Source organism: Pezoporus occidentalis, unplaced genomic scaffold (assembly GCF_034315485.1).
Source record: "Pezoporus occidentalis ecotype Australia unplaced genomic scaffold, CSIRO_AGI_Poc_V1 ctg84, whole genome shotgun sequence".
In the NCBI taxonomy this organism is placed as follows: domain Eukaryota; kingdom Metazoa; phylum Chordata; class Aves; order Psittaciformes; family Psittacidae; genus Pezoporus; species Pezoporus occidentalis.
Window position 1 is genome coordinate 1,307,005 of NW_026916203.1, and position 26,542 is coordinate 1,333,546.

General features: G+C 36.5%; 1 protein-coding gene across 4 annotated transcripts in view; it reads right to left on the bottom strand.

The window, feature by feature from the left end:
- Positions 1 to 22,720: 22,720 nt before the first annotated feature.
- Positions 22,721 to 26,542, bottom strand: part of MAN2A1 (mannosidase alpha class 2A member 1) — a 113,783-nt gene continuing 109,961 nt past the window's right edge. For all 4 annotated transcript variants that reach the window (XM_062604230.1, XM_062604229.1, XM_062604231.1 and 1 more), the window contains one exon: positions 22,721 to 25,689. In XM_062604230.1, the coding sequence (XP_062460214.1) occupies positions 25,537 to 25,689 (153 nt within the window). In that variant the 3' untranslated portion in view covers positions 22,721 to 25,536. The remainder of the gene's footprint in view (positions 25,690 to 26,542) is intronic.

Consider the following 26,542-nt stretch of genomic DNA (forward strand, 5'->3'; position numbering starts at 1 on the left):
GAACAGGGGAAGGTGAGAGTGCCCATTTTCAAGTCCCCTGTTGGCAATAGTAATTTGAGATCTTTGCTCCATTTTGAGTAACGCTTACCTTCCATAAAGATTTAAAGTCTTTTGTATATATTCCTCTTAATTTATAATCCTTAATTTCTGTTCACTTGCCCCACTCACAGACCAACGGTCTTCAGTTTTGAGCAGCAGTTTTCACATTGCACAAAAGAGGATTGTGCTACTACCGCCTTTGGAGTAATCTGTAGACAAATGAAATTGTTCTTCCTCATGTTGTTCCTGGCCACTGCTGCTTCCTTAATTAACTCCTTCAGCTTCTTTTATTTTGTGTTAAGGTTTTTATTTAATGTGCACAGGACATAAGCCCAGCATTCTCAGATTACTGTGTTGAGCAGCTAGATTAAGCACACTTTTTATGAAGCATAATATTATAGGGGATCATTGCTGGAGCAAAATAACTGGCAACAACTGTAACTCTCTGTGCTACTCCTAGGCTTTCTTCTTTTGAGGGTGATTTTTGTCTCAGGTATGCTTTTTTTATAGTATTACCTGTGTTATACCCATACCTTGTTTGTTCTTATTCTTAACACTAATTAAATACTACATCTGGCAACACGCTCTTTTGTACATCAGTGCTCCGCACAAATCAGTGAAGTAGTGAATACTTGCACAGTGCCGCTGTACTCAGTATGTGCAGTCTTTTCAGCTGAGGAATTCCCTTCCCCAAAGCAATGCAAATGTGAGACTGGAAGAGTTCGTCTTCTCCATCTTTGTCAGAAACACTTCACAGAATGAATATTTGATCACTTTAGGATTCTGGATTCCATCAACCTCATGCTTTATCATCTATATCACTAAATTGTCCTACCTCTCTTCATGTCTTCAGCACACTTCTCCACAGAGCAGGGTCTTTTGTTCTTTAGTTTTGGATATTTAATAAAAACAAATCACAAAATTATATCTGGTTCATTCCAGACTGAAAGATGGTAGGTAGGCAAACAAATGCATTTCATCTAAATTGTTGAATCTGGATGAAGAAATATTCTTCCTCAGGAAGTCTCACTAACTGCCTTTCTGTCACATCTTTCCAAATGCTGTAGAAATAAGATAATAATAGGCAAATATTTCTTCTCATGAATGAGTCATTGCATTCATATCCTAACAGAGATGCAGGGAAGTTTCTCTCCTTTAAAATCTATGAGACAAGTTTGTCCATAACTTCCAATTTATTGTTTAAATATCAAGCTAAAATCAGTGAAACTTGATTGAATATATCACAGTATCTTTAAATCATACTTATTTTTGGAGTTAGAAAACCGCTAAAGATTCTCTGCTGGGAAAACTTCTTTACACAAAACAGCTAAAATTAGGTTCAGAAGTCTTTAGTAGGTAGTATAAAAATATAATATATATATTATGTATATAATATACATAATATATAATTATAAAACAGTCTAGTCTGTAAGAAGTACTTGGATTTTTCAGCAAATTTCTCTTGAACAATCTAATAAACCTTCCTTTGTGCAAGCACACTATTTCATGTCAAATATCTCCACTTTAAAAATAAGTTTACTACCTTCTTGAACTAAATATTGGTAAAGTTTTTAAAAGTAAGGATTCTAATTTTTTAATTAATTCTATCAATTGGAGCAGAATCTAAACTGGTTTTCTGTTGAAACCTTAGAAGTAATTTTTGAATATGTGAACACATGGATTATAAATCTAAAAAAAAAATAAATAAATAGTTTCTTAGATGAATGAGCATTATAATAGTCAAAGCATCTTGAATAACATTTTACTGACCCCTATATGAAACACAGTTTGGCTAATCCTTAATCAAAATTGATCATTCTTTCTTTAAACTAACATACAATCCATACAGCTTGAAAAACCTCCTACACATTGGTCCTACAAAATGTTCAGTTTACATTTTGACTATGACTTGCACTATAATTTAAAGACCTCCACCTATGCACAGAAGAATCCTCCATCTTTTTAGGCGCTATTTTCAGCACAAACTGCACAACTACCAGCCAAAGCTGAGAAGGCTCTGGCATGGCATTGTTTATCAATACACCTCTATGTATTTATACATATGTGTACAGACAGAGATTTTTTGTGTTTAATTTCTAGCAGAAAGCCATTTGCTAGTCCATGAATTTCAGATTGGACTTGCATTCTTTATTAAATGAATGACAAAAATATGAATTATCATGAACAGAATATTAATATAAAGACTAATCATTTTCCTTTTTTGCATGACTTCCATTTACAAGGTCTTCCCTTCTTTAGTTTCAATGAATTGGTGTTTTAATGCATAACTAATCTTGAACTTGTTCTTCTCTGGGTGGTGGGGAAATTGAAGTTAATTTTGTTGAAGTCATGGTGCTTATGTTTCACTTTTATTAAATGGTGATATTTTCAAAAGATGTATGGCACCTGTTCTGTTTCTCTGCAGCAGTACACATAAGTTAATTTTATTTATAAACATGCAGACCTCTACCCCATTTCCTGCAAATAAAACAAAACAAAACAAATTTTTCTCCATCAATGCAGATTTTTTTCCCTCATGGTGGTAGGAATTATGTTCCCAAGTGCTGCATTAATATAGGTTAAACATAATATAGCTTAGGTTGGAAGGTCCAAGCTGCTGGCAGAAATGGATAGAAAGCCTACAACAAAGGACCATTTCTCTACAGAGGGCGCACAAAAAGAATAGACATAAAGGTCTGTGATACATTTATTTGCTATAGCAGTTATATTTTAACCAAGTAAAACAATACCTGTGACATACAATTACTTGAAATGAATCTGAACCTCACCTCCAGGCTGTTTGGGAGTACACAATGCAATTTAGCCTTTGTTAGTCCCGTATTTCAACTTCTACATTTTCCAAGGCAATTTCGCTTTACAAAACACCACTCAGAACTACATTTTCACTTAGAATATAGTTGCAGGTTTTGCACGTACTTTCCACTGATTTTCAACAAATCTTTTGTAAAAGGGTCATCCAACACAAAAATCCTATTAAGTCTCCTGGAACTGCAAAGTAAAATGAATGGATAAAGGTGAAAGTAATGATATAAACAGTATCAAATCCTCTCTGCAAAAGAGGCTGCAAATCGTAATCTACGGTACTAATGTAAAGTACTGACCATATGTAGAGCTATAACACAGCTGCTAAGACAGCAACTAAGAAATAGCATAAATTCAGACCTAGTACACAATCTTTTTTTCTCCAACTATGCACGATCCAAGTCCCTTCAGGCTTGCTAAAGTTACTTCAGCCATTTGTACTGTGTTTTTTGCAGGCACAGATGCCATGGGGAATGAAGTGGAGATGGATCTGCCTCTCTTTCCTGTGCCAGCCTTGTTTTGTGCCCCACAACACAACAGAGCATTATGTACCAGGAGGAGGATGGAATAGATTCAATTCTGTTCACTCAAGTTTACCCAGAAAATTGTTCAAATGTTGTGTCCCTTGAGTTTTTTAATTCCCAGTCCCTAATCTTGACTATATGATGGCAAGCAGATCATTTCATTAACTATAGAAAACTATGTGAAAGTGAATTTCCTCTCATTTAAATAACATAGGTGTGACATTTTTACTTTACTAGCTATTTTTTTTCTTAGCAATTACTAATAGGTCATTTTAAGTTTAGCTGGATCCCTTGAGATACGTGCTCAAGCATCATAGGAGTCTTATGACTTAGTATACCACAAAGTGGCTTTTACCATTATTTGGTGACAGAAAAATACATATATATATCTAAAGATACAGAATTTATGAAATTAAGCAGCCTGAAAATACACAGCATTAGGGAGCATTGGGAATTCATATACGAACTTAAAAAATGGTTGAGGAACTGCCCGAATTGGAGATGGCATGGAGCTCTGATGAAAGAAGAACTACTGGGCTGGAGAAAGGCAATTAGGGAGTTTTTCAAGTATTGTTTTATAGAACTGGTGGTATTTAAATAATTTTGTCAATGACCTTGGAAGAAGAGTAGGAGTATGCTAATGCAATATTCCAGTGCAATGTATTCCTCTTTTATCAGGTCATGGACACATTCCAGCTACAATATAAAAAAGGCCATATGGATTTCTTTTCATTACATGATAAGCTGCTGCTGCCAAAACAGTTTGGCTTTTGGCCCACTCTGCACCACTGCTCTTAACAAGCTCATACACATGTGAAAAGGGAACAAGACACAGATCCATTGACTATTTGCGGGGAGGGCTGGTGAATATCCTGGGAGGGCTGCAGATCCCTACCAGTGGCTTTCTCAAGGGTCCCTTGGGAAATAATATCCTGTCTTATGACCTACTCACAGATTAGAGGAAGACATTCATGCCAAGAAAAATAATAGGGAAGAAATACTGTGCTGCAGTCTTAACTGCTCCTGTTGCCAAAAGTTATGTGACTTAAACTACTTAATAAGGCTTTTGGGAAAGCAAAATGTGAATACCCTACTCAGGAATGTTCTTGATGTACAAATAATGCCCTTGGATCAATATAACTTTTAGACTGTCTTTCTGTTGAGTTTTGTTTTGGTACAAACTAAATGTACAGTATACAGACGAGGTTTCTATTAGAACAGCTTTTCCTTTGAGTCAGTCAGCTTTCTACATTTTCCTTTTGTTATAGGTCTGTTAAAGAACAAGAACAACATGTGACTCTGCCTCTAATAATGTGTTCTAAGGCTACAGTGGAAGAGGAGAGTTTACAGGTCATGGAAGGAGGGGCTGGCCACTTGGGAGGAATATAAGGCTGCTGCTAGAGGATGTAGGAAGGCAGCTAGGATGACTAAGGCCTCCTTAGAATTAAACCTGGTGAAAAGGGTCAAGGACAGCAAAAAGAGCTTTTTCAAATACATGGCAGATAAAACTAACACCAGAGGTAATGTAGGCCCACTGATGAACGGGATGGGTGCCCTGGTGACAGAAGATACAGAGATGGCAGAGTTACTGAATGCCTTCTTTGTCTCTGTCTACTCTGCTGCAGGCAGTCCTGAAGAGCCCTGTACCCCTGAGACCTTAGATGAAGTCAGGTCGATGGAGCGGTTTGCCTTAGTCGATGAGGAATGGGTTAGAGATCAGTTGAGCAATCTGGACATCCATAAATCCATGGGTCCAGATGGGATGCACCCGCGGGTGCTGAGGGAACTGGGGGAAGTCATTGCTAGACCACTCTCCATCATCTTTACCAAGTCTTGGGAAACGGGAGAGGTGCCTGAGGACTGGAGGAAAGCAAATGTCACTCCAGTCTTCAAAAAGGGCAAGAAGGAGGACCCGGGTAACTATAGACCGGTCAGCCTCACCTCCATCCCTGGGAAAGTGATGGAACACCTTATCCTTGGTGCCATCTTAAGGCATATCAAGGATAAGAGGGTTATGAGGGGTAGTCAAAATGGCTTCACCAGGGGGAAATCATGTTTGACCAATCTCTTAGCCTTTTATGAGGAAATAACGCGGTGGATGGATGATGGCAGAGCGGTGGATGTGGTCTACCTTGACTTCAGCAAAGCATTTGACACAGTCTCCCCCAGCATCCTCACAGCTAAATTGAGGAAGTGTGGTCTGGATGATCAGGTAGTGAGGTGGACTGCGAACTGGCTGAAGGAGAGAAGCCAGAGAGTTGTAGTCTATGGGGCTGAGTCTAGTTGGAGGCCTGTAACTAGTCGAGTGCCTCAAGGGTCAGTACTGGGACCGGTATTATTTAATATGTTCATCAACGATTTAGATGAGGGAATTGAGTGTACTATCAGCAAGTTTGTTGATAACACTAAGCTGGGAGGAGTGGCTGACACGCCAGAAGGCTGTGCTGTCATCCAGCGAGACCTGGACAGGCTGGAGAGTTGGGCGGGGAATAACTTGATGAAATATAACAAGGGAAAGTGTAGAGTCCTGCATCTGGGCAGGAACAACCCCAGGTTCCAGTATAGGTTGGGAAACGACCTGTTAGAGAGCAGTGTAGGGGAGAGGGACCTGGGGGTCCTAGTGGACGACAGGATGACCATGAGCCAACACTGTGCCCTTGTGGCCAAGAAGGGGGGTGGTTAGTAGGTCGAGAGAGGTCCTCCTTCCCCTCTACTCTGCCCTGGTGAGACCCCATCTGGAATATTGTGTCCAGTTCTGGGCCCCTCAGTTCAAGAAGGACAGGGAGCTGCTGGAGAGAGTCCAGCGCAGGGCAACCAAGATGATTAAGGGAGTGGAGCATCTCCCTTATGAGGAAAGACTGAGGGAGCTGGGTCTCTATAGTTTGGAGAAGAGGAGACCGAGGGGTGACCTTATACGTGTATATAAATATATAAAGGGGGAGTGTCACGAGGATGGAGCCAGGCTCTACTCAGTGGCAAACAATGATAGGACAAGGGGTAATGGGTGCAAACTGGAACACAAGAGGTTCCACTTAAACTTGAGAAGGAACTTCTTCTCAGTGAGGGTGACAGAACACTGGAACAGGCTGCCCAGGGAGGTTGTGGAGTCTCCTTCCCTGGAGACATTCAAAACCCGCCTGGACACATTCCTGTGTAACCTTATCTAGGTGTTCTGCTCCGGCAGGGGGATTGGACTAGATGATCTTTCAAGGTCCCTTCCAATCTCTAGCATACTGTGATACTGTGATACTATGATACATACCTTTCATGTGCTTCTCAAGTATTCCAACCTCACAGAAAATGTAACTTTCTGTTTCTAAACTCAAAGGAGTTCAAACCTGGATGATCTTTGAGGGCTCAAGAAAAACATATTTGCTGGTGTTTCAGATTAGGATTTTCAGATTTACAACTTTTAAATTGTGAATAGTCAAAACCAAAAGGAAACACAGTTTCCCAGTGCAGTTCTACGGATAAGCAAAACTTTCCTTTTAGGCTCTAAAAAGTGATAATAAATCTCTTTTCTCTGCATTTTGTAGGTATTTTGTTTTCCTTACACTGAGGTTTGTGAGGTATCTGGAGTCATACCTCTGTTCTGGAAACTCTTACATAGATTTATGGCAAATAATAGTGGGCAGTTGGGTAAGCTTGACTGTCACGATATACTCCAAATATAGAAGTCTGTTACTCTACACAACTATCAATCTTGCCAAGAGAATTAAACTATAATATTGTGCTATATCATGTACATAAAATAGACTAGAACCCTTTATTTCTCAGTAAAAGCAGTTTTGTTGCTGATTCACTTACTGAGTCATTAAAATATTTTTAGTAGTGATGTAAAGAGGCTACACATTTTATTTATTTTTAGCTAAAAGGGAGGTAATGCTTATCTATAACTTTTAGCCTGTGTATATGAATTGCACCTATTTTTCTAAAACCATCATTTCAGTAGAATCTTGCTTTAAAATTATTCTGTGTAATGCTGCATAAATGGATGCCATTGATAAGAATAGCCATAAAGTGGTTTAGGGAGAGGAATACTTGATTAATACCTTGTGCAAGCAATTTTGTATAATTGGTAGAATGATCAGATTTGGGGTGTATGCAGTATAAAAAACAGCAGTCAATGTATTATTTGTAAGAGAACAATACTACAGGACAGCTATAAAATAATCCTTACCCTGCTTTACTCTCCTGCCTCCCAATAAAAATGGTTTAGGGATTTTCAGAACAACCACTGAAAGACCTACCTTTTCTGAATTTGTCTAACCTCTTTTTGATTCTGTTTACCAATTGAGTTTCCACAAGTTATACTCCTTCCTTTTTTTTTGTTTAAATATGTTACTCAGCAATTTCATTCTGTCTTAACTAGTTCTTATGAGGTAAAAATATAGTAATTTCCTATTTGCTGTATCCACACAAATCTATAATTTTATTCTTTCAGTTTTGCTGTTTCTCACCTTTTTTATTCTGTGTTGAGGAGTCCTAGCATTTTGCTCTTTCCTTATATGGGAGCCACTCTAATCATCCCTGTTAAGCATCCACTACTTTTCTATTTATACTATATCTTTTTAAAGATCAAAAAGTTGGGACCACAGGCAATATTTAAGGAGAGGCATACTGTTGATTTGTGCAAATTCACAGCAGTATTTTCTGTTTTGTTTTGTTGAGTTTTTTTTTAATTGCTCCTCAACTCTCCTTTTAACAGTAATGCACAATGCTCTTTCTTCTTGCCTGCTCCTGAGCACTGGAACTAATATTTTCAGAGAACTGTACTCAGTGCCTCCTGATCATTTTTTTCAGGAACAGTTAATGTAGAGCCAGTCATTCTGTATATATATATATATATATAGATTCCTATATGCACTTACTCATTCTGAAATTCATCTCCCAGGCCATTTGTCCTGCCTCTAGTTTAGATGTGGCAATACCTAATCCTGAATAATAGGTGTGGTGCCAAAAGAATATAAAAGCATGAGAATTATGGCGAAAACATCAATACGCATAGATGTCAAAACGAAAGACATTTTTCTGATTAAATGTATTTACATGCTAATAGAGAAGGTATGTTTGAGGGAAGATACCGACTATCAACACTACTAATATTTTTTGCAAGTCTAGTTAAAAGTCTGGACAAAGTGTTATAACAAATGCCAGAATTATTTCACAGAACAGACTCCAGTCTCAAAAACATTGAAAGAAAGACTGTGAAAATATTAAAAAGGATTTAATCATCTTGCAGGCCTGAAGCTACTGAAGAAAGAGACATTCAAGTCAGAAAGATCTGATACCAAAGAAATTTCACCAAATCAGATAAATGAGGGAAGGGTGTTTTAATTATCCTTCACAATATGTGTTTCTTCTGAATTTTTTTTTCAGTCCAAGAAGCACAGTATTTAGAATGAAAAGTGCTCTGAGAAGACACTTTCTCTAATAGATAGCACATGCCCATTATATCACATTCATCTCAGTAAAGATGGGTGACAAAACCTGAAAGGCCTTAAATAAATATTTGTAATTGACAAAAAAAAAACCACCTTTCTTTATGGATAGAAATTAAAGGTAATTTAGACCACTCCTTTTATCACAAATGCTAGTTGAAATGAAATTAAAATAGATTATAATCAGAAGTGATCAATTAAATCAAATTTTTAATTTGCATACACAGAAGTAAGCATATCTTCATAGCAACCAACAACTTTCTATTCTCTCTGTTGATCATGTGATGGAAATATTGACATGAATTATGTAGTAATCCTTTCGGAAAACCAATGAATATTTCATATGATAAATAAGGTATCTTTTTTCCTTTCAAATCTTTTCTGAAGACTCATCACCATATAGATGCTTGCAAAAACACTAACAGGTACCTTTTGCTAGGTTATAGATCAATCATAGACAAATACTATTGCTTATTTGTGAGTTTAAAGAGATGAACTCAGAAATAATCAGTCATGAATCTAACAGAAACAGAACTACCCGCTAATAATTTATAAATATAATTAATCTGGTGATGGGGTATTTTCTTTTTGAACATAGAGGTTTAGTGTAATGGCAAATAATATAGAGACACAGAAGTTGGAAGAAGCAGGAAAAAGAAATCAAAAATAACTTCTTAACATCTCATTAGCAATAAAGACGTGAGAGAAAATCCTATGAAAGGACAAGACTGATGATATAATAGATCAGAAAGACCACTGTGATTCTTTTTTGTTTTTTAAAGGAGAAGAGGTTAGCTGCTGTGGTAGCTTTTATAACACACTAGAGAAATGCACAGACACTATTGGACATTTGGAGATGATAAGCTTTCCAGGGAACAGGAGGACAGATATATGTACAACAGCCTCTCTTTTAAAGTCTTTATGCTTTGTTCTTACTGTTAAAATGCACCATGAATTGGATTTGTATCCATTTATACACATTCATGCTATGGGTACAAGCATACTGTGATTATTAAGCAGAGACTTTTATATTCTTATCCATTCTAGGCCAGTCCAAGCCTCCTGCTCTAGTTTTCAATTTATACAGAAATATAAATTCTCTAAAGAAAGAGCAGTTTTCAGAGTATTTTATTTTTCTTCACTTTGAGTGTTCATCTATGGATGTATTCATATTGGGGAAGATTCCTAAAATATCTCCTTAGTAGACTAGCCATGGCTTACTGCTTTTAAAACCCATTTCTTCGTCTCATTCTCCCCAAAAAGTGTTATGTGGGGAGTTCTAGTGGCAAAAATTGGGCACTTCTTCTTTTTATCTAACATCTCTTCAAAAGCTTGATCTCATTGCTGAGCTTACCTAAAAAAAAAAGAAAAACTGTCAAGAAATATCATTTAAGAATTAGGAAAACCTGAAAAAAAGCAAAGAAAGTGTGGCATCAGTTTTAATACACATGACAGAGAGAGTTTTAAACAAGCAGTTAAAGAGAACTGAAGGATACCACAGTGCAAATGGATACCTTTAAATTACACATACTCTGTAGAATAAAGCAGAACAGCCATCTAAGCAGCTGATACCAGGCTGATACATATCAGATCACTTTTCGGTGTTAGTCACACACCAAGAAGTCAGGATCAAATGTATTCAGTAGCAATATTAGGGATCGCAGTTGAAGGGGTCATCAACATTTAGTGAATTAGAGAATTAACTATTTTTCTGCAACTCAAGGAGAACCACCAGGTTAGACAAGAGTAACCGACAACCACTAGGCTTTTCTGGGTGAAACCGCTGAGGCAGCAGAGATTAACCATATTCTGTCACATTTACCTATGAGGAAAAACGTGACTCTCCAGACTAACAGAAGGTAATTCTTCAGTTACTAAGAATTATCTGTTACATATTTTCATATCCCATTATCAGTTTCTGTCATCATCCAAGAGGCAGACATTCAGGAACCTGTATGAAACATATTTACTTCATTAGTTGCCTAATCTACAGCCTTTTGGAAATCAGTAGCTTCCTAAATTAGTTAGTTGGTGAACAAGTGCAAATCACAACATTGCATGACCCACCAGCTAAAATTACAGTAAACATAAATTACAGTCAAGGGATGTCTGGGCTGCCAAAGAGCAGAGTCTTGTGGTAAATGACACATAATACATACATAGATATTCATTTTACCTTACATTCATTTTCTAATATATATGATTCTTTGCTCCATCATCACTCACTTGCTGGCCAGTGTCAATTATCATGCAACAAAGTTTTTAATATCTTGGTACTGACTAAAAACCTTCCTCAGAGTCAAGGCAGGCTCCTATTTCCAACCCAGCTCATTTTCAACAGCCACATGACAAAGAGAAGTGAGGGCATCCAGGTATTTGTATACATTTTAAATTCTATATATTTTGAAACCTTAAGCCCAGGAAAATATTCATGAGAAAAGTATCTCCTTTGAACATTCATCTAGAATGTAGAAGAATTTGAAAATTTGGATCTCTGATTTAGCAATTTGTGCCAAAAATGCCTCTCATGGTTGTGCTGCATACGCACATTTGTTCACAATATTACTCCCTTTCCCCTGGAGCTCTAGAGCAACACTTTGTATTCCCAGCTAAGGAACAGATCTGGTTTGTCATCTACAACAAGCAACGTTCTCCCTTGCACTGATAAAAAATTAAGCCATGACTAACAGCTTCATATTAATGGATATTATTTACAAAGGCAATAAGAAAAAATACCAAGATTCACAAGAGGTGTTAATATACTTCTATTTCTGAAGAGTCATAAGGTATTCTGCCTTTAAAAAGCAGGATATTCTAGTAAGAGAAGAGAAAATTGAGTCTCCAAAAGCATGAATGCTTTCCAAGTTCTGTATAGTTGGCCTTCCGGTACCAGACAGGCTGGAAGAACTTTTACACTGCAACAGGGACAGTATTTTTTGGAGGCATAGAGGAGGAACCTTTCTTAAAATGATGTCCTTTCTAACATCAGTAGCTGACGGGAAACAAATTTCCTCAGAGTTACCTCTAAGGGTCGCATTCCTGTTATGTTGTTTATCTTCCTATAAATTAACATCCACATAAGAATGCTTATTAGACAACTATTGCTGATTGTTTCTAAAGTTACCTCTACGTAAGCCCTAAGGTAAACTCTGGATCTAATGTGTGATAGAATAATTTGCCAGAATGATACTGTTTTTTTGCTAGAAATTATACCTACACCACTTTTATAGTGTGATTTCATTTAGCATTCATAAAGGAGATTAGCAGAATAAGAGTCACTGAAAAGTACACATTAGAAAGCAGAATGAATAATGAGACTTAAGTTTATGAGATGGCTAAACTGAATTGTGGGGGATTACAGTTTTTCTACCTCTACAGCCCTTGTGGCATATCCATGTCTGAATCTGGAAGTGAAATTCAAGACCACATACATATTTCAAGATCAGTTCAGAGAGTCTTGTCAATCTGTGGCTGAGAATCCTAGAATCACAAAGCACTGATTGAACTAATTGAACATTTACAACTTATGCTCATTACTGTCTGATGCAAATAGTGAACGGCAGAGCCCTCTGAAAAGTGAGCTGAAGCTTCTCACAGAAAACGCACAGTATATCTCCTTTAGGACAAGAAAAAGCAGACATATTCTCCTCAAGCCACTTGCTTAATGACTTAAACCACAATACAATCTCAAGTCAGCACACAAACAGTTTTAAATTGCATGCAGCAAAGTCAGCAATGGAGGGCTACGTCATCTTGAAAGAATGAGATCTATGAGAGATGAACATGGTCTAAACTCAGAAAAAGCCAAGAACACCTTCATGCCAAAGGGCAATACCGCCAGCATTTCATTTCTTTGAGGGGCAGCATGTTGCCATTCCACGGTTCATAATAGCTTACATTAGACTTAATTTTAGACAGAAAAATACAAATAGCCATCCCAAAATACCATTTCTGAATACAGCAAATGGCAGAGAAGTTTGCAGAACACTGAATAGATATGCAAAATTCTCCCTACTTTCTCTGGACCAAAACTGACTTGTAATGCAAGTGGTTATGATCACAACATGCGAGATCTTTCTGGCTTTACTATTACAAACTATGGCTTTTGGCTGTATCTCTACAGCTAGAAAATCAGATACAGCAATATTTAAGGGATTAGGAAGCTAGATTCCTCTTTTTATTGGATCTGAACAGAAGGTTAATGGTGTTGCCTTTATACTATGTATCCTCTGGGTGAATCCAACAACTAATATTGCATTGCGATAGCTACAAGCACTGATTATTTTTCTTAAACTCATAAACACGTTTGAGGATGTTTTATACCTAAACTGGGTGAGAACTTTTTACATAGGTAGTTTTCTCTGTTCAACTTTCTCAGAAAAGTTTTGCCAAGTTATAATAAAAGGTTGGAAAACAAGCATATGACTGCTAGTAGAATAACTGGTGAAGAGCAAAGATATGAATGTGGTCCACATCTGCGAGAATTACTATTATTTGCTACTGAAAGTACCATAACAGTGTTACATGTACTAAATGGTTTGGGTTGGAAGAACCTTGAAGATCATCCAGTTCCAACCTGCCTGCCATGGGAAGGGACACCTCACACTAGACCAGGTTGCTCCATGCCCCATGCAACCTGGCCTTGAACACTGCCAGGGATGGGGCAGCCACAGCTTCTCTGAGCACCCTGTGCCAGTGCCTCACCACCCTCATAGTGAAGAACTTTTTCTAATCTAACTGTCCCCTTTGTCAGCTTAAAGCCATTCCCCCTTGAACTCTCAATACAGGCACTTGCAAAAATCCCCCCCCAGATTTCTTGTTGGCCCCTTTTAGGTACTGGAAGCTGCTCTAAGGTCTCCCTACAGCCTTCTGTTCTCCAGGAGAAGCTCATAAGCCCAGGTCTCTCAGCCTGTCTTCACAGGAGACGTGCACCAGCCCTCTGATGTGCCATCAGCCCTTCTCTGGACGCAGAGATTTTTGCCAGTGAAACGTTGCAATCAATACCTGCTAAGTGGTAGAGGACACCAAAGTAAAAAGTCTTAAGTCAGTGAGGAAGAAATGGTGACATTTTCTGTCCTAAACTCGCATTTGCAGACTTGGAGTAACTAGCAGGGGAATGATTGGAGAACTGCTTTTTCAGTTGAAGTGATGATGTTGCTGCACTAGCTGATAGCTTGTGTGATTGAACAAAAATGTCTAAATAGTGAGCAATGAAGAAGGTGAGCTGGAATAGCAAAGTTCTCTCTTGTCTGAAATGTCAACACCAAGACAGTGACTTTACTAGAGCTTCAGGAATGTAAATGACTTCTTTTTGGTGTGCTGGCTCCAGGCACATTTTAAATTACAGTGAAAATTATATCAAAATTCTCATATCCTCCAGTGAAATGTATTACCCTTTTAATAAAAGCACAGATGTATAGTCAGACAAGTTTGGCCATGTGTAGGCCTACAGCTTAAGAAATTCTGCATTCACAACTTTTTCTCAATTGTATCTGAAGGCATACTTACAATCAAACATGCTTTCTTATCTTGTTTATTGTTAGTCTTCTATTAACCTAATCTTACCTTTCTTCAAGTAGGAATTTGGAGCAGGAGCACGCTGAGAATCAGGCATGGTGAAAGAAAGTAAGCTCTTCTAAGTACAAGAAAAGGGACTAAAGCCATTGTCACGGCAACGAGAATTGGATGTAAATGCTCCTGTTGCCTATATTCTAAGGGGTTAGGGAAAATTATCTATCTAAACTGGAGGTTTGTCATTACACCTCTAAATTATATATTAATCTATATAAATTGCAAGGACAAAAATTCTGGAGAAAAAAATTGCAAGGAAAAATATCTGGAGAAAAAGATTTGTGTATTAATTAATATAAAGATATAAATTTCAGGAACCATGTACCGGTATTACATAAACATCAAATCTTTCAGATTTTTTTTTTTAATCAGAATAAAATTCTTTCCTGAAACTGAAAAACCAGAACATATGTACCTGTACACTATAGTATACAAAACATAAATTGAAAAAAAAAAACTGTAAAAAGTTCGCTAAATAATATAGTAAGTACATGATTTGTAACAGTGTTCTTTTCCTTTTTATTTTAAAAGAGGATTACATACTTTTGAAAAAGCTTCTGGAAAAGCACAGATCCAATATTCCTGTATTACGATCCACCAATATTTGCAGAATACATTAAACATTTTCAAGCATGATGTGCTGAATATTTAACACATTCAATATCCAAGAAGTATTAGAAAGTCTGAAAGTGTTTTAATTTAGAAGCTGGGATTCTTGAGTCAGCTGTTTCTTTGCTCACAGGAACTATACACATTACCACATTAGGCTTAAAGAGAAGTATTTTTTTTCTCCCATATTTAACATGACACAGTCTTACCAGCCATTCATCCTGACTGTGCTAATTCTAGCTGTTGCCTAACACCAAATCTTTGGTTCCTCAGCAAGTCAGTGGGAAGCTGCTGCCAAATGAGCTCCCAACCTAGCAACATACTTTCCAGTGCCTGAGCAGCACATGCCTGCCTGGCACCACTTTGTCCTTCACTGCTTGACAAGGGCTGGACTGCTGGCTTCTTCTCTGCCTCCTCTGCAGTGCTGGCCATGCCTACTTCCACGCTTGTGTGCCACCTGGAACAATATTGCGTATAGGCAAATGTTGAAATTCTTTTGTGGAGAAAGAAACCACACAGTGACGTGAACCTGTATCATAATCTACTGGCTTTTCAGCTACCAAATCTCACAGGCGATTTATACTTGCAGCACCAGCCAAAATGCTGCCTGTAAGGTATCTGGTGGTTTGGTGCATATCAAAACTCCAGCATTATGCAGGTGATAGTCACTCTTCTATCATTAGGTGATTGATCAGTGAAATGCTCTCATGCTTTAATGAAATCAAGTAATGAATGAAAAAGTGTGATTCTGTTCCAGCTGTAAGTGGGAGACTGAGTTCACAAAGTCATTGCAGCAACTTTTAGCCACAGCCCATCCTTCTGTGACAGAAGATATCTACATACAAATAACTGATACAGCCTATATTCTAGCGTTAATCTCACAGTCTTTACTGACACTAAATCGTTGTATCACACTAGTTTGTATGTTTGCTGCCATGGAGTACTCTCCCTTATGAAAATACTGAATGCTTTTAATACCTCTGCTTTATGATAAAGTCTACCACAAACATGTCAAAACACATCCTCTGCCTTATGCACTGGTCCATTACATCATAGACTTTCCAAGGTTTCAGTTCTAATTTTCAAGATTCTTAACTTCAAACAGCATTCAAAAGATATTTCCATGGCATTACGATGATAGTAGGAAACTTAGAATTTCAATCAAGATGAAACATTCAAATGCCTGATAGAAGCTAGACCAACCTCTTTCTGCCTTCACTGCTAGCATACGTCATCTTTCAAATCAGACCCAAGGAATGCTGTGGTTTTTCCAAAATGTATTCTCTTTCTTTGCTGTTTTAGTTCACAGGCACGAAGTTTTTCAGTATTTCCTCAGCTAAAACCTAAAAATTAAGGATGTTAGTAGCACTGCCCTTAAGACAGAAAACTGCCTTAAATCAGATTTTAATGCAGAAATTTAGGTAAATCCTTGAGACCTACATTCAACTTACACATTGTTTTGCTGCGTGGGTCACAATAGTTATGAGATCTTTCCCTATCTCTCCAGATATGGGCTTGTATTGTTTATTCTTATCAGAGTGAAACAAATGAAATAATACCTTCTTTTTTTCAAGAAGGCTTCTCCATTTGTTTGTCAGAAGTCACCATCACATTTTCTCTACTCGAACTGAAAGGTTTATCAGTCTATGTTGGCAGGATCCATACACTGCCCAAATGACAGAAACCCATTTGTGCTTTCCAAGATCTCTGAACAAGTTTTGTAGGGTTGTCTGCTGATGCTCAGCTATGAGAATTGCTGCTGTGTGCTAACCTGATTGTTACTGTTGTTGAGCAACCAGATGTATGTTGATCTCATCTTTACAGCACTAGATTACAAAAGTCATCATGCCAATACCCACTGTACCCTCCAAATTCTACAGAAGACTCTTAAGATAGTATATTTTAGATTTCAATTATCTCAATTTTGCCAAAGCGCTGTATGTTCCTGTTTCTCCCTTGGTATGCGATTGATAAAAAAAAAATGTGCATTCACTGTAAGCTTTTCTATTTCTGAAATTTCAGACCTCTTAAAAAATTTGAAGTGCCAGATATGTTAAAAGCAACATACTTTGCTGCTCTCCAAGTGAGCTGCTCTTGGCTATATGCTCACTCAGCTCCATTCTCTGCACGTTTTCCACTCCAAATTTCCTTTTCTTTTCCCCTAGATAAATTCTCTCTTACCTTGACTGAAGTTTTCAGAACGGCAGAATGTCCAACAGTTTAAAACAATGACATATTCTTAAAAAAATCTGCTGTCTTTGTGTGCAAGCCTGCTATTCTATACCCATTTCCCAGCAGTAGAAATACTTGCATTTCTTCTAATCATTAGACCGCAGACAGAAATCCCATCTTCCAGAGTGAACCTAGTCTTTTCCATATCATATTTATTACTATTTTCCTGAAGGGCAGTGATTTAAGGACTTAAGTCAAATTTCAGATTTGTTCATTAGCAAATTCGGCCAGGAGATTATAAATTGGTGCTATCTAATCCACAAAAGTGTTCTGAAAAACTGGCAAACCCACAAGCAGATGATGTATAATAGGAGGAAAGTCCAGCAAAACTCCTTCTACCTGTGGCTTTCTGGAAAATGATCCAGTTTTGAGCATTCTCAGTTTTTGTGGGGTTTTTATGTTTTGTTCTCCCCCCCCCCCCCCCCCCATGGAATTTTCTCGTTGTTGATTGTGTGGCTAAAATAAATTATATATTTTTTTAATTATTCACATTTCTTCATATTTGTTCATATCAACAATCCTGTGTTTTCACAGACCACTTGAAATCATATCAATCCTTGTTCAAAGACTGTAATACGTACCAAGGTACCATCTTTCAGCAAACAAGGAATAGCCATCAAAGATTTTGGTTTGAGGCATTATGTAAGACAAGAGATACTACTTTATGTTATCACAGCTCTGGCATTACCACAAAAACATTTTTCCTTTGACATTTAGATTAAGTTCCATTTACCAGTACCTACTTTTAAAGCCAAGTGTAGAATACAAAATTAAACCTAACACCTCTGCCAAGATACCATGCATCACTGCCAATCAATAAAAATCCTTTTATTCTCAAGTTTTCAACTTGTTTCAAATGTAAGGTGGTGTTGAATTGGTGACTGCCCTCACTTTTAGAGGAACTGTATAAACTCCCACCCTGACCACTCACAGCTCCACACCTCCCATTACCACATAGCCACCACCTTTCTAACTCAGTGAGTCTGTGACCTGCACATCCAAACTGCTGTCACCATAGCAGAAGGCTTGGGCCACTTAAAGCCTTGGGCAGTGCTAATGTGAAAGCAGTGTCTACAAAGCCCTGCAAAACCCAAGTTTTGATCACAGTTTACAATATAAAAGTGAACTGGACTTTACATAGACATTATACTGTGGAATTCTAAAAATCATGACTGAGATGATATGATATTCCCAGAGACTGGATGAAATAGATGTATGTTTAGGGTGGGTTTTCTTATTTGCTTTATATTTTTAATTGAAACATGAGGAAGATGACAAGAACTGCTTAAAGACCCCCTACAGATTTTGACAAAGCTCTGAGGAATGAGATCTCAATGCTTCTTTGTACTTTTTTTGGCTACTGATGTTTACTTAGGTGGTATCTGTATCACAGTTACACCCATTCCAGACTCTTGTTAAGTCAGTGAACCATAGACATCGTTTTACTTGGATTTAGATTGCTCTTGCATTCAGCTTGGAAGAGCTTTTTGGTTCTCCCCATTTAAATGTATGTCATCAAGGAAGAAATCAGTACTTGTTTTTTCCTCTTGGCTAGCACTTAGGTGGTTCTGTTTCATATCTTATATATTAAAAATAAAAAAACCTACCACCTCTTCACTAGTTGTCAAACATTCAGAAAATGAACAGAGATCCATTTCTTATACATATCTGTAGGAGATTTAACTGCTAAAAATCCCCAAACTATAAGTTTCTCATTTCAGCTACTCCTCATGTATTCGGTACTGGAAAGCTACTAATAGCCCATAAATCATCAGTTTCACACAGACCATCTCTCTAAAGACGAGCTTCCTACCAGCAAATACACATTTATTAGCTATCTTCAAACCCAACTCAATGCAGTTATTAGCATCTTTCTCATATTGCAAAGGCCCAGGTTTTGATGACTGAAAATTCACAACACATTTTGTCTATTTGTAGACCGATTAGGTGAATAGATTGTTGATCTTTGTGCCAAGCCCATTTGAATAAGTTTGCCTTAGTTACATTTGAGCTTTCATAGTTTCTTTCTCATGTCTGCTAGCCAAGCTAGTGGAGTTCATTTACCAAGACACAAGCAAAAGCAAAGGGACTGATTCTAGCTCTGTCAAAATAGACCACTTCCTTTTGGTATGCAAACCTTAATTCTTTATCTAGGCGAAGGACTTTTACTAGCATGTTCCATTCAGAATCTATATATTTCTAGCAGCTGTATTCAATCTTTTGACACAATCATTGCCGATATGAATTGCTTCCATTAAACTCATATTGTTTATTTTAGCTTGGAATGGGTTACTTTTTTAAATAATTCAAAACATATGGAACAAAAATGCTTCTTTCACTGTTGCAAGTATTTAACGAAGAGTTTTGTGAACAAAGGTCATCTGTTTGCAAAGCTATTTCTCTCAGTTTCCTGCTGCAAGTTATTCAGACAGCACAGCTTACTTAGGATGTATTTTACCTCCATTAAGCATTTTAAACTGCAAGACCAAATTCATCTTTAATCTTGCCATTTTCCATTTTTTTCCTGGAAATGTTCAGTGCTGCACATTGAACCAGGAAAACCATTTCTGTTAAATGTTTTTCCATCTCTCAATTTTCAGCTATCATTTTTAGCCTCACATCTTAAAACACGCATCTGGATCTTGTATAGATTCTGGTTATCAAATGAAGAGTCTCTTCCCCTTCACAGGAGCAGGGCATGCAGCATCACAGAACGATTGAACGGTTGTGGCTGGCAGGGACCTCTGGAAGTCATCTTGTAAAACCGCCTGCTCAAGCAGGGCCCCTTTGCCCAGGACCATTCCCAGATGGCTTTTGAGTATTGCTAGGGATGGAGAATGTACAATCTTTCTTCCAGTAAGAAGCTTATGGTTTAAAAAGATTTGAGTTCTAAAGAAAAAGCTGTAAAAAGTCTTTCGGGTTGCATCTCATTCTGAGATTTGTACAGTTACTTGAACTAGAGATTTTTTTTTTTCAGAGTAGTTAAATCAATAGGGTTGTGCCTGCCTGCTTCTGGAAAAGACAGCTAGGAAACATGAAACTCAAAGAGGGTCTCCATGCCATAACAGTGGGCAAAATGTCTCTGATTTATTATTTCTTGGTCCTTTCCAATCCTAACTATTCTACGATTCTATGATCAAGACAGATCAATTAATTCTGAAAACATTCAGGACCTATGGAAGGGTTACAGGCAAAGTTACAGGCAAACTTGAGGATGACTGACAGGTCCTGAAATAGAAAACGTGTTTACCCCTCTACCTAAGCAGAGCTCTGACAGAGCAGAGTTTTCATCACTCCCCCATCTCTCTTGATGAGTACCAGGAACTCCTGGGTTCTTGATCACACACAATTCCAGCTCACTAATGTACAAATTTATTTCAAGAAATTGGGAAAAGAAAGTGAAGAGGAGAAAAAAAGAGAATGGCACTAAAGACTGTTGAAGTGAATTTTTAGAAATTTAGAAAAATACATGTTCCTGAAGAACAGGTTAGTGTTGTGAAGCAGTTGTGGCAAGCAAGCAGGGCATGTGCCCCATGTGCATACTTATTGTAGATTAAAACCATGGAATTCTTGAACAGCTGAGAGCTCGCATCCACACTTCTCATGCTTTGACTGACGCTGCAGGCTGTCTGCCCTGTAGCACACACAGGCCAGAGCTGGAAGGCTGCGGACATGCTGAAGCCTACAACTGACTACACACTTGGCTGGTATGCTAAGGAAGGAGAAGGTAGCACAAAAGGAATAACTAAGAAACAGAAATAAAACTAGAATAGCTGAGAAGACCACAAGTTACTTTGCAGGTCATGATTCGAGAAGAAGTACATGCTCTCCTGTATGGTGAATGTGTGTGATGCACAGGGAGTAGTGCTGGTGGTAAAGCAGGTCAGATATTGCTGGGATTAAAGTCTCCAGTTCACTGATACCCATAATGTGAATCACTTAAGACTGTCAATGGACATCCCTTTAACAGGCACTCTATAGCAGGAAGCATATGTTATATTGAGAACCTGAAGCTCTGAAATGCATGGTTAAAGATTGCCCTGTATTTACAGTTCAAACAGCACAAGTTTACATATATGATGTTTTGGGGTTTATTTAATAACTTTCTCATTACCCTCAGTATTACTAAATAATTTACTCAAGCTGGGAGAGTAACATAAATAACACATTATTGATACAACATAGAAATTCTGGCAGACAAAAGCTAGTGATGCAATCTGGACTTTCAATATCTAATTAGCTCATAAAACAAGCATATAAAAGACTGACAGGTCCACATTTTAATATTTACAGAAATGCCTGGAGATAGAGAAACTCTGTATCAGTAAGAACACTGACAATAACAAAGCTCTCCAATGAATTCAGCTTATTCTAGAAAATGTGTTAATTTTTTCTATGCTCCTTGTTCTAGAAGACAAAATTAATACCTTTGGCTTGTTGTTGCAAACTCTTCATGTTATGACATAATAGTTATCCTACAATAGACAACAAATTTAATTTCTATTTTATATTTTGTCATATATATAACCAACCACCTATTAAATCTGAGCAATGTATTTTTGTGTCAGTATCAGTGCAGATGTGCAGAGAAATTTAGCACCTGTTATTTCAAAACACAGCAGACACACATGCAAACACAGTCAATTTAGTTTCAAAAAATAGAAGATTATTTCTTTGGTAACTGTTATTAGTAGAATATGTTCTATCCAGATGGTCATGCTGATAATGGATCCCAGAGTAGGATGACCTTAAAAAAGTGAAGGGGTGCTTTAAATTGGACCCATACACATTGTTGGATGCTGTGATGTCATACACTTTCATCTGGAAACATCAGCTTTAAAATTATGGATATACATACTTTTGTATTTATAGCTAAGACTATCCAGTCCAATATCAAATAAGCTTCAGTCACTTAACTGAAATTTATACTAATTGTCTTTGCAACTTACTATGCTCAAGCTCCAACAGTACTTTGGGAAGCAAACCTTTAAAGCATGTATGCCTGTTCAATTTGTCATATTTAATTACAGCATATTGTATTAGCATTATATTTTCTTAAAAGTCTTCTGTCTAATTTCAGTTGAACTGTTATTTTCACTATTTTCTAATGGTGTCTTTGTTAATTTAATTTACATGAACAGATTCCATTCTTCTCAAATGTTTAAAGGAGAAATTAGATTAATTCAAGTAAAAATAAATTAGAATTTTACACCTTCTATTTGCTGCTAAGTCAGTGCAAGATTTCTTTTATGAAAGAAGAGCTTCCCATCCCCTTCCCGTACTGTGTAATCACACATTTTCATCTCTGAAGTCAGCATCTTTCTGTTTAACAACTGTGAAATAGACTGCATTTTCATCAGTTCATCTCACTACAGATAACTGTCATTCCCCCAAAAGCTACCGATATATCAACCTTGTTGTTTTTACCTTTTTATTTTTTTCTTTAGTTATGTTTAAGTCATTAATGACACTGAACACATATCACAATAACACTGTATTTTATTAGAGATCATATTTTACATATCCCCATGAGATATAAAACCTTCCAAGAGAAAAGTATCAAAACCTTCAGTTGAAATCAGTTTATTTCAGACAATATGAGCAAATAAACCAAAGACATTTAAGATAAAGGAATGTAAAAGAAAATTCCGCACAGGTACAACTCTGGTATGGAAAGTAATTACAAGATTTAAACCCATTTCTTAAACAACATTGTCTTTAAAACCCTACTGGAAGGAAAGGATGCTTGGTTCGCTTAACCAGTAGTTATAAACCCAGCAGCTTTAAAATAGAAAAAAAAATAAAACAATATGATTAAATTAGGTGGCCAATGCACAGAAAAAGTCAAGAACTTAATTGAAATATCCAATATAAAAAAAATACAGCCTAGGAATTTATTTTAAATTGTTAAAAATAATCCCAAACCCCATAAATAGTCACATTCTGAACCAATTAAAGTAAAATTTATTATCAGACTTTGACTGCAGTTTTGGCTTAGTTAAGGATTTCAGGAAAGGATCCCAAATTGTTACACCAAAAAAATGCAAGATAAAGGAACAAAGATTAAATCTGCTGGTTAAGGAAGGCATCTTGATTGTACAGCTGATGATAAAAGAAAAGATTGAATGCTATATGAAACATGTTTTGGAAGCAATTTTAACAGGCAAAATACTTTAAAATATTATTGCATCAAAATTTAACTTTTCTGTCTAACAAAACTGAAATAGTACTTTGAACGTGCTCTTGTACAGAACATGTAAGTCTCTGAAGCATTTTAATTCTGAGGATGCAAAAAAATAAATGTTATGGGAATTTTCTGCTGGCAAGCTTACCACGCTTTGAGTTCCAACAAAAAACAGTATTTTCAAATACTACAGCTAATAAAAGTTACAGTACATGTTTATTGCATGAAAACATTTATTTACTGGATCTGTCTGATTTTCCACTTGTGGTTAGTGGTTCTTGTATTATTAACTTGCACCAGATCCTAGCAAGTATTCCACTAATTACAAAATGCACAGTAGATTGAAGTAAGTAGGGAAATCTATAGATCTCAGAGATCCAACCTGTGACAATGCATGAAATTAAAGTTTCACTTTCGTTTTGTCTTAAGATAGCCTGTAGCTACATGATATAATTTGATACACTGTAGAACAACAATGATGAAATTAAATAACTGTAAGTGATACTAGAGTTAGAAAATAGCACATCTTTTTACCAGTTACGATGACTTTTCATGCATTAGTATGAAACATAAGCAATGATGTATGCAAAAGTAATGTACAAAAAAGTAATTCATAAGCAAGATATAGAAGAAAGTTGTGAAAATAAATGAAGATTAGGAAATGGGATCATAGGCGAGTGGATATTTATATACATTAACTGTAAAAAGCAACTCTACTTAGGGAAATATTTTTCACACTTGAATGGCTTCCGCACTAAATATGAATTAAGTGAAGACAAAGCAAAAGTAAGACTCCATTCTTCAGTAATGTGAACACTGTCAAGGTGAACACTGGCAATGTAAGTGAGGTTGAAAATTTGAAAAATGTTAAAATATAGGCACATGATTCTGAATTAACAGGTCACCACAGTCTGCGATATGCAAGCACGTTCTGATGGGTTCACGAACTATGCCTTGCTTAGTATCAACTCTCTGCATCAAGCTGCAATTTCTCTATGAAAGCAGCTGAATTTAGATTTTACAGTGATTATTTTTTGTCTATTTCATGTTATGACATCATTTTAATACATTCAAATAGTCAAAATGTTCAGAATAACATAGCACAAACATGGTGCAGATCAGAGTGTGGCCAGCATTGTCAAATAGGAGATACACAGCTTAAGTATTATATAAACTACCTTTCCCCAAAAACATTAACATAGACACCAAAATTGTAACAAGACGTATCAAAATATAAGGCACATTAATCTTGATATGGTAACCTTGAAATAGAAAACTCATTTCAAAGAACACTGTATCTGAGTTTTATAAAAAAACCTTGTATTCATGACAATTATTGACATTTCTCATTATACATGATAATGGAATAATTGCACATATCCCAGTGTGTCAAGTAATAAAATGGGAGTTTTATTAAACATTTCCATTGCAAAATTATTTTGTAGGTTCATGTTTTTGTATTTACATAACTCAGGTGAATGGTAGAACCATTAAATCTACCATCACTTATTACAAGTACTGCAGGTTTTCATTTTACCACAATTAATAATCCCCTTTTTGTTGAGTAAATTGAAATTAATTGTGGAATAAATTGAGATTATTGTCATTTATATAAACAATTGTAAATATTTGGACATTAGCTACTGTGTAAGAACATTTTATTCTGTTTTATTCACAAGCTGCATCAGGACTTCTACACTGAATTATCTGTACATAAATTCATCAAGGATCAGCAAAGAAGGCTGTTTAAAATCCAATCCCCTCTTTACGAAAATTAAAACACCAGAAACATAGTTAGTTAGCATTTAACCTGAGATTTAATCTGTTGAGAGGTTAACATCCTTAGAAATTTCTTCACTTGCTCCATTAACTTATACTGATGTTGCTATTATATGGAAGGGGAGGTGGGGTAAGTAGAAACAAAAAACAGCCAAACAAAGTAAGTTGCTTGCAACATGGCTTTTCACTGTGTTGGTCAAAAAAAATTATAGAATGCATGGTTCTCTCACAGCATCCAGAAGCTGGAAAAATAATAATGTGCTTCTTATTGCACGCAAAACTTAGAGAAGATACAACTGCAGATTTCTCTTTATCTGAGTATTAAAGCCAGCTTTCATCTTAGCCGAACTCGGAAGGTATTTATCTCCATAGAACTCATACTTATTTCACTTACATTTCTGGCATCTGGAGGTGAATGCATCAAAGATAAAGATGTGGGTGTAAGACTTTCCACTTTGAATTTCTTAAAGAGTTTATGCACCTTTACCTGGAAGGGAAAAAAAAAAAAAAAAAGAGAACTATATTATATTACTACGTTTAGAAAATACCTTCAAAATCTCCAACAAGGATCCAAATGATACCCCTCCTTACAGGTATCAGCACAGCAACTCTCACATCAAATATGAACTTTTTAAGTGTCTTGTCTCAACTGCTACACAATAAATCAAATCTTCTTAGGCACTGTTTACTTGCCACATTTCAAAGCAAGTAAATTAAATCAATATATTAAAAAACTGATTAGATACATTTGGATTAAAATTATCTTGTTTCCAAATAAAACAACATTTGCTCTTCTGCTTAAAAGATAATCCTAAGCCAATTTAAAAATTTCATTACAAAATTTATACAGATTCGTAACTACCTAGTCCATTTGTAACCCTCAAAGTTTCATGATTTATATTTCATAATTTTATGTATCACATCAATTCTACAGCAACTGCAAAACACTCAGATATTTGCAGTGGTGTAGGTCATGTAAGTGAGCAGGGGTAGACAAAGGACATGCTATAATAAGCAAGTTTTTAAAGTAACAGTCACATGGTTTGTGGATATGTTAATAATAGTAAAAGATACACTTCAGAATATGTAACTTGACTCTTTTTAGATGGTAAAGTTCTAAAACACTATTAAAAATTATTTGAAAAATACTGATCCATGTTTTATGAAAACAAGTACAGGAAGTTAATGAGATTAAAACTAACCTACAGGTTTACTTGTTAATGCTTACATGGTCATTCCCACATACCAGCAGATCCATATCTTTATCAAATGGAAAACAGCTTTCAAGGTAAACTTAGCTATTATCCCGAAAGTGTAACTCTTGAGACATAACTACCCAG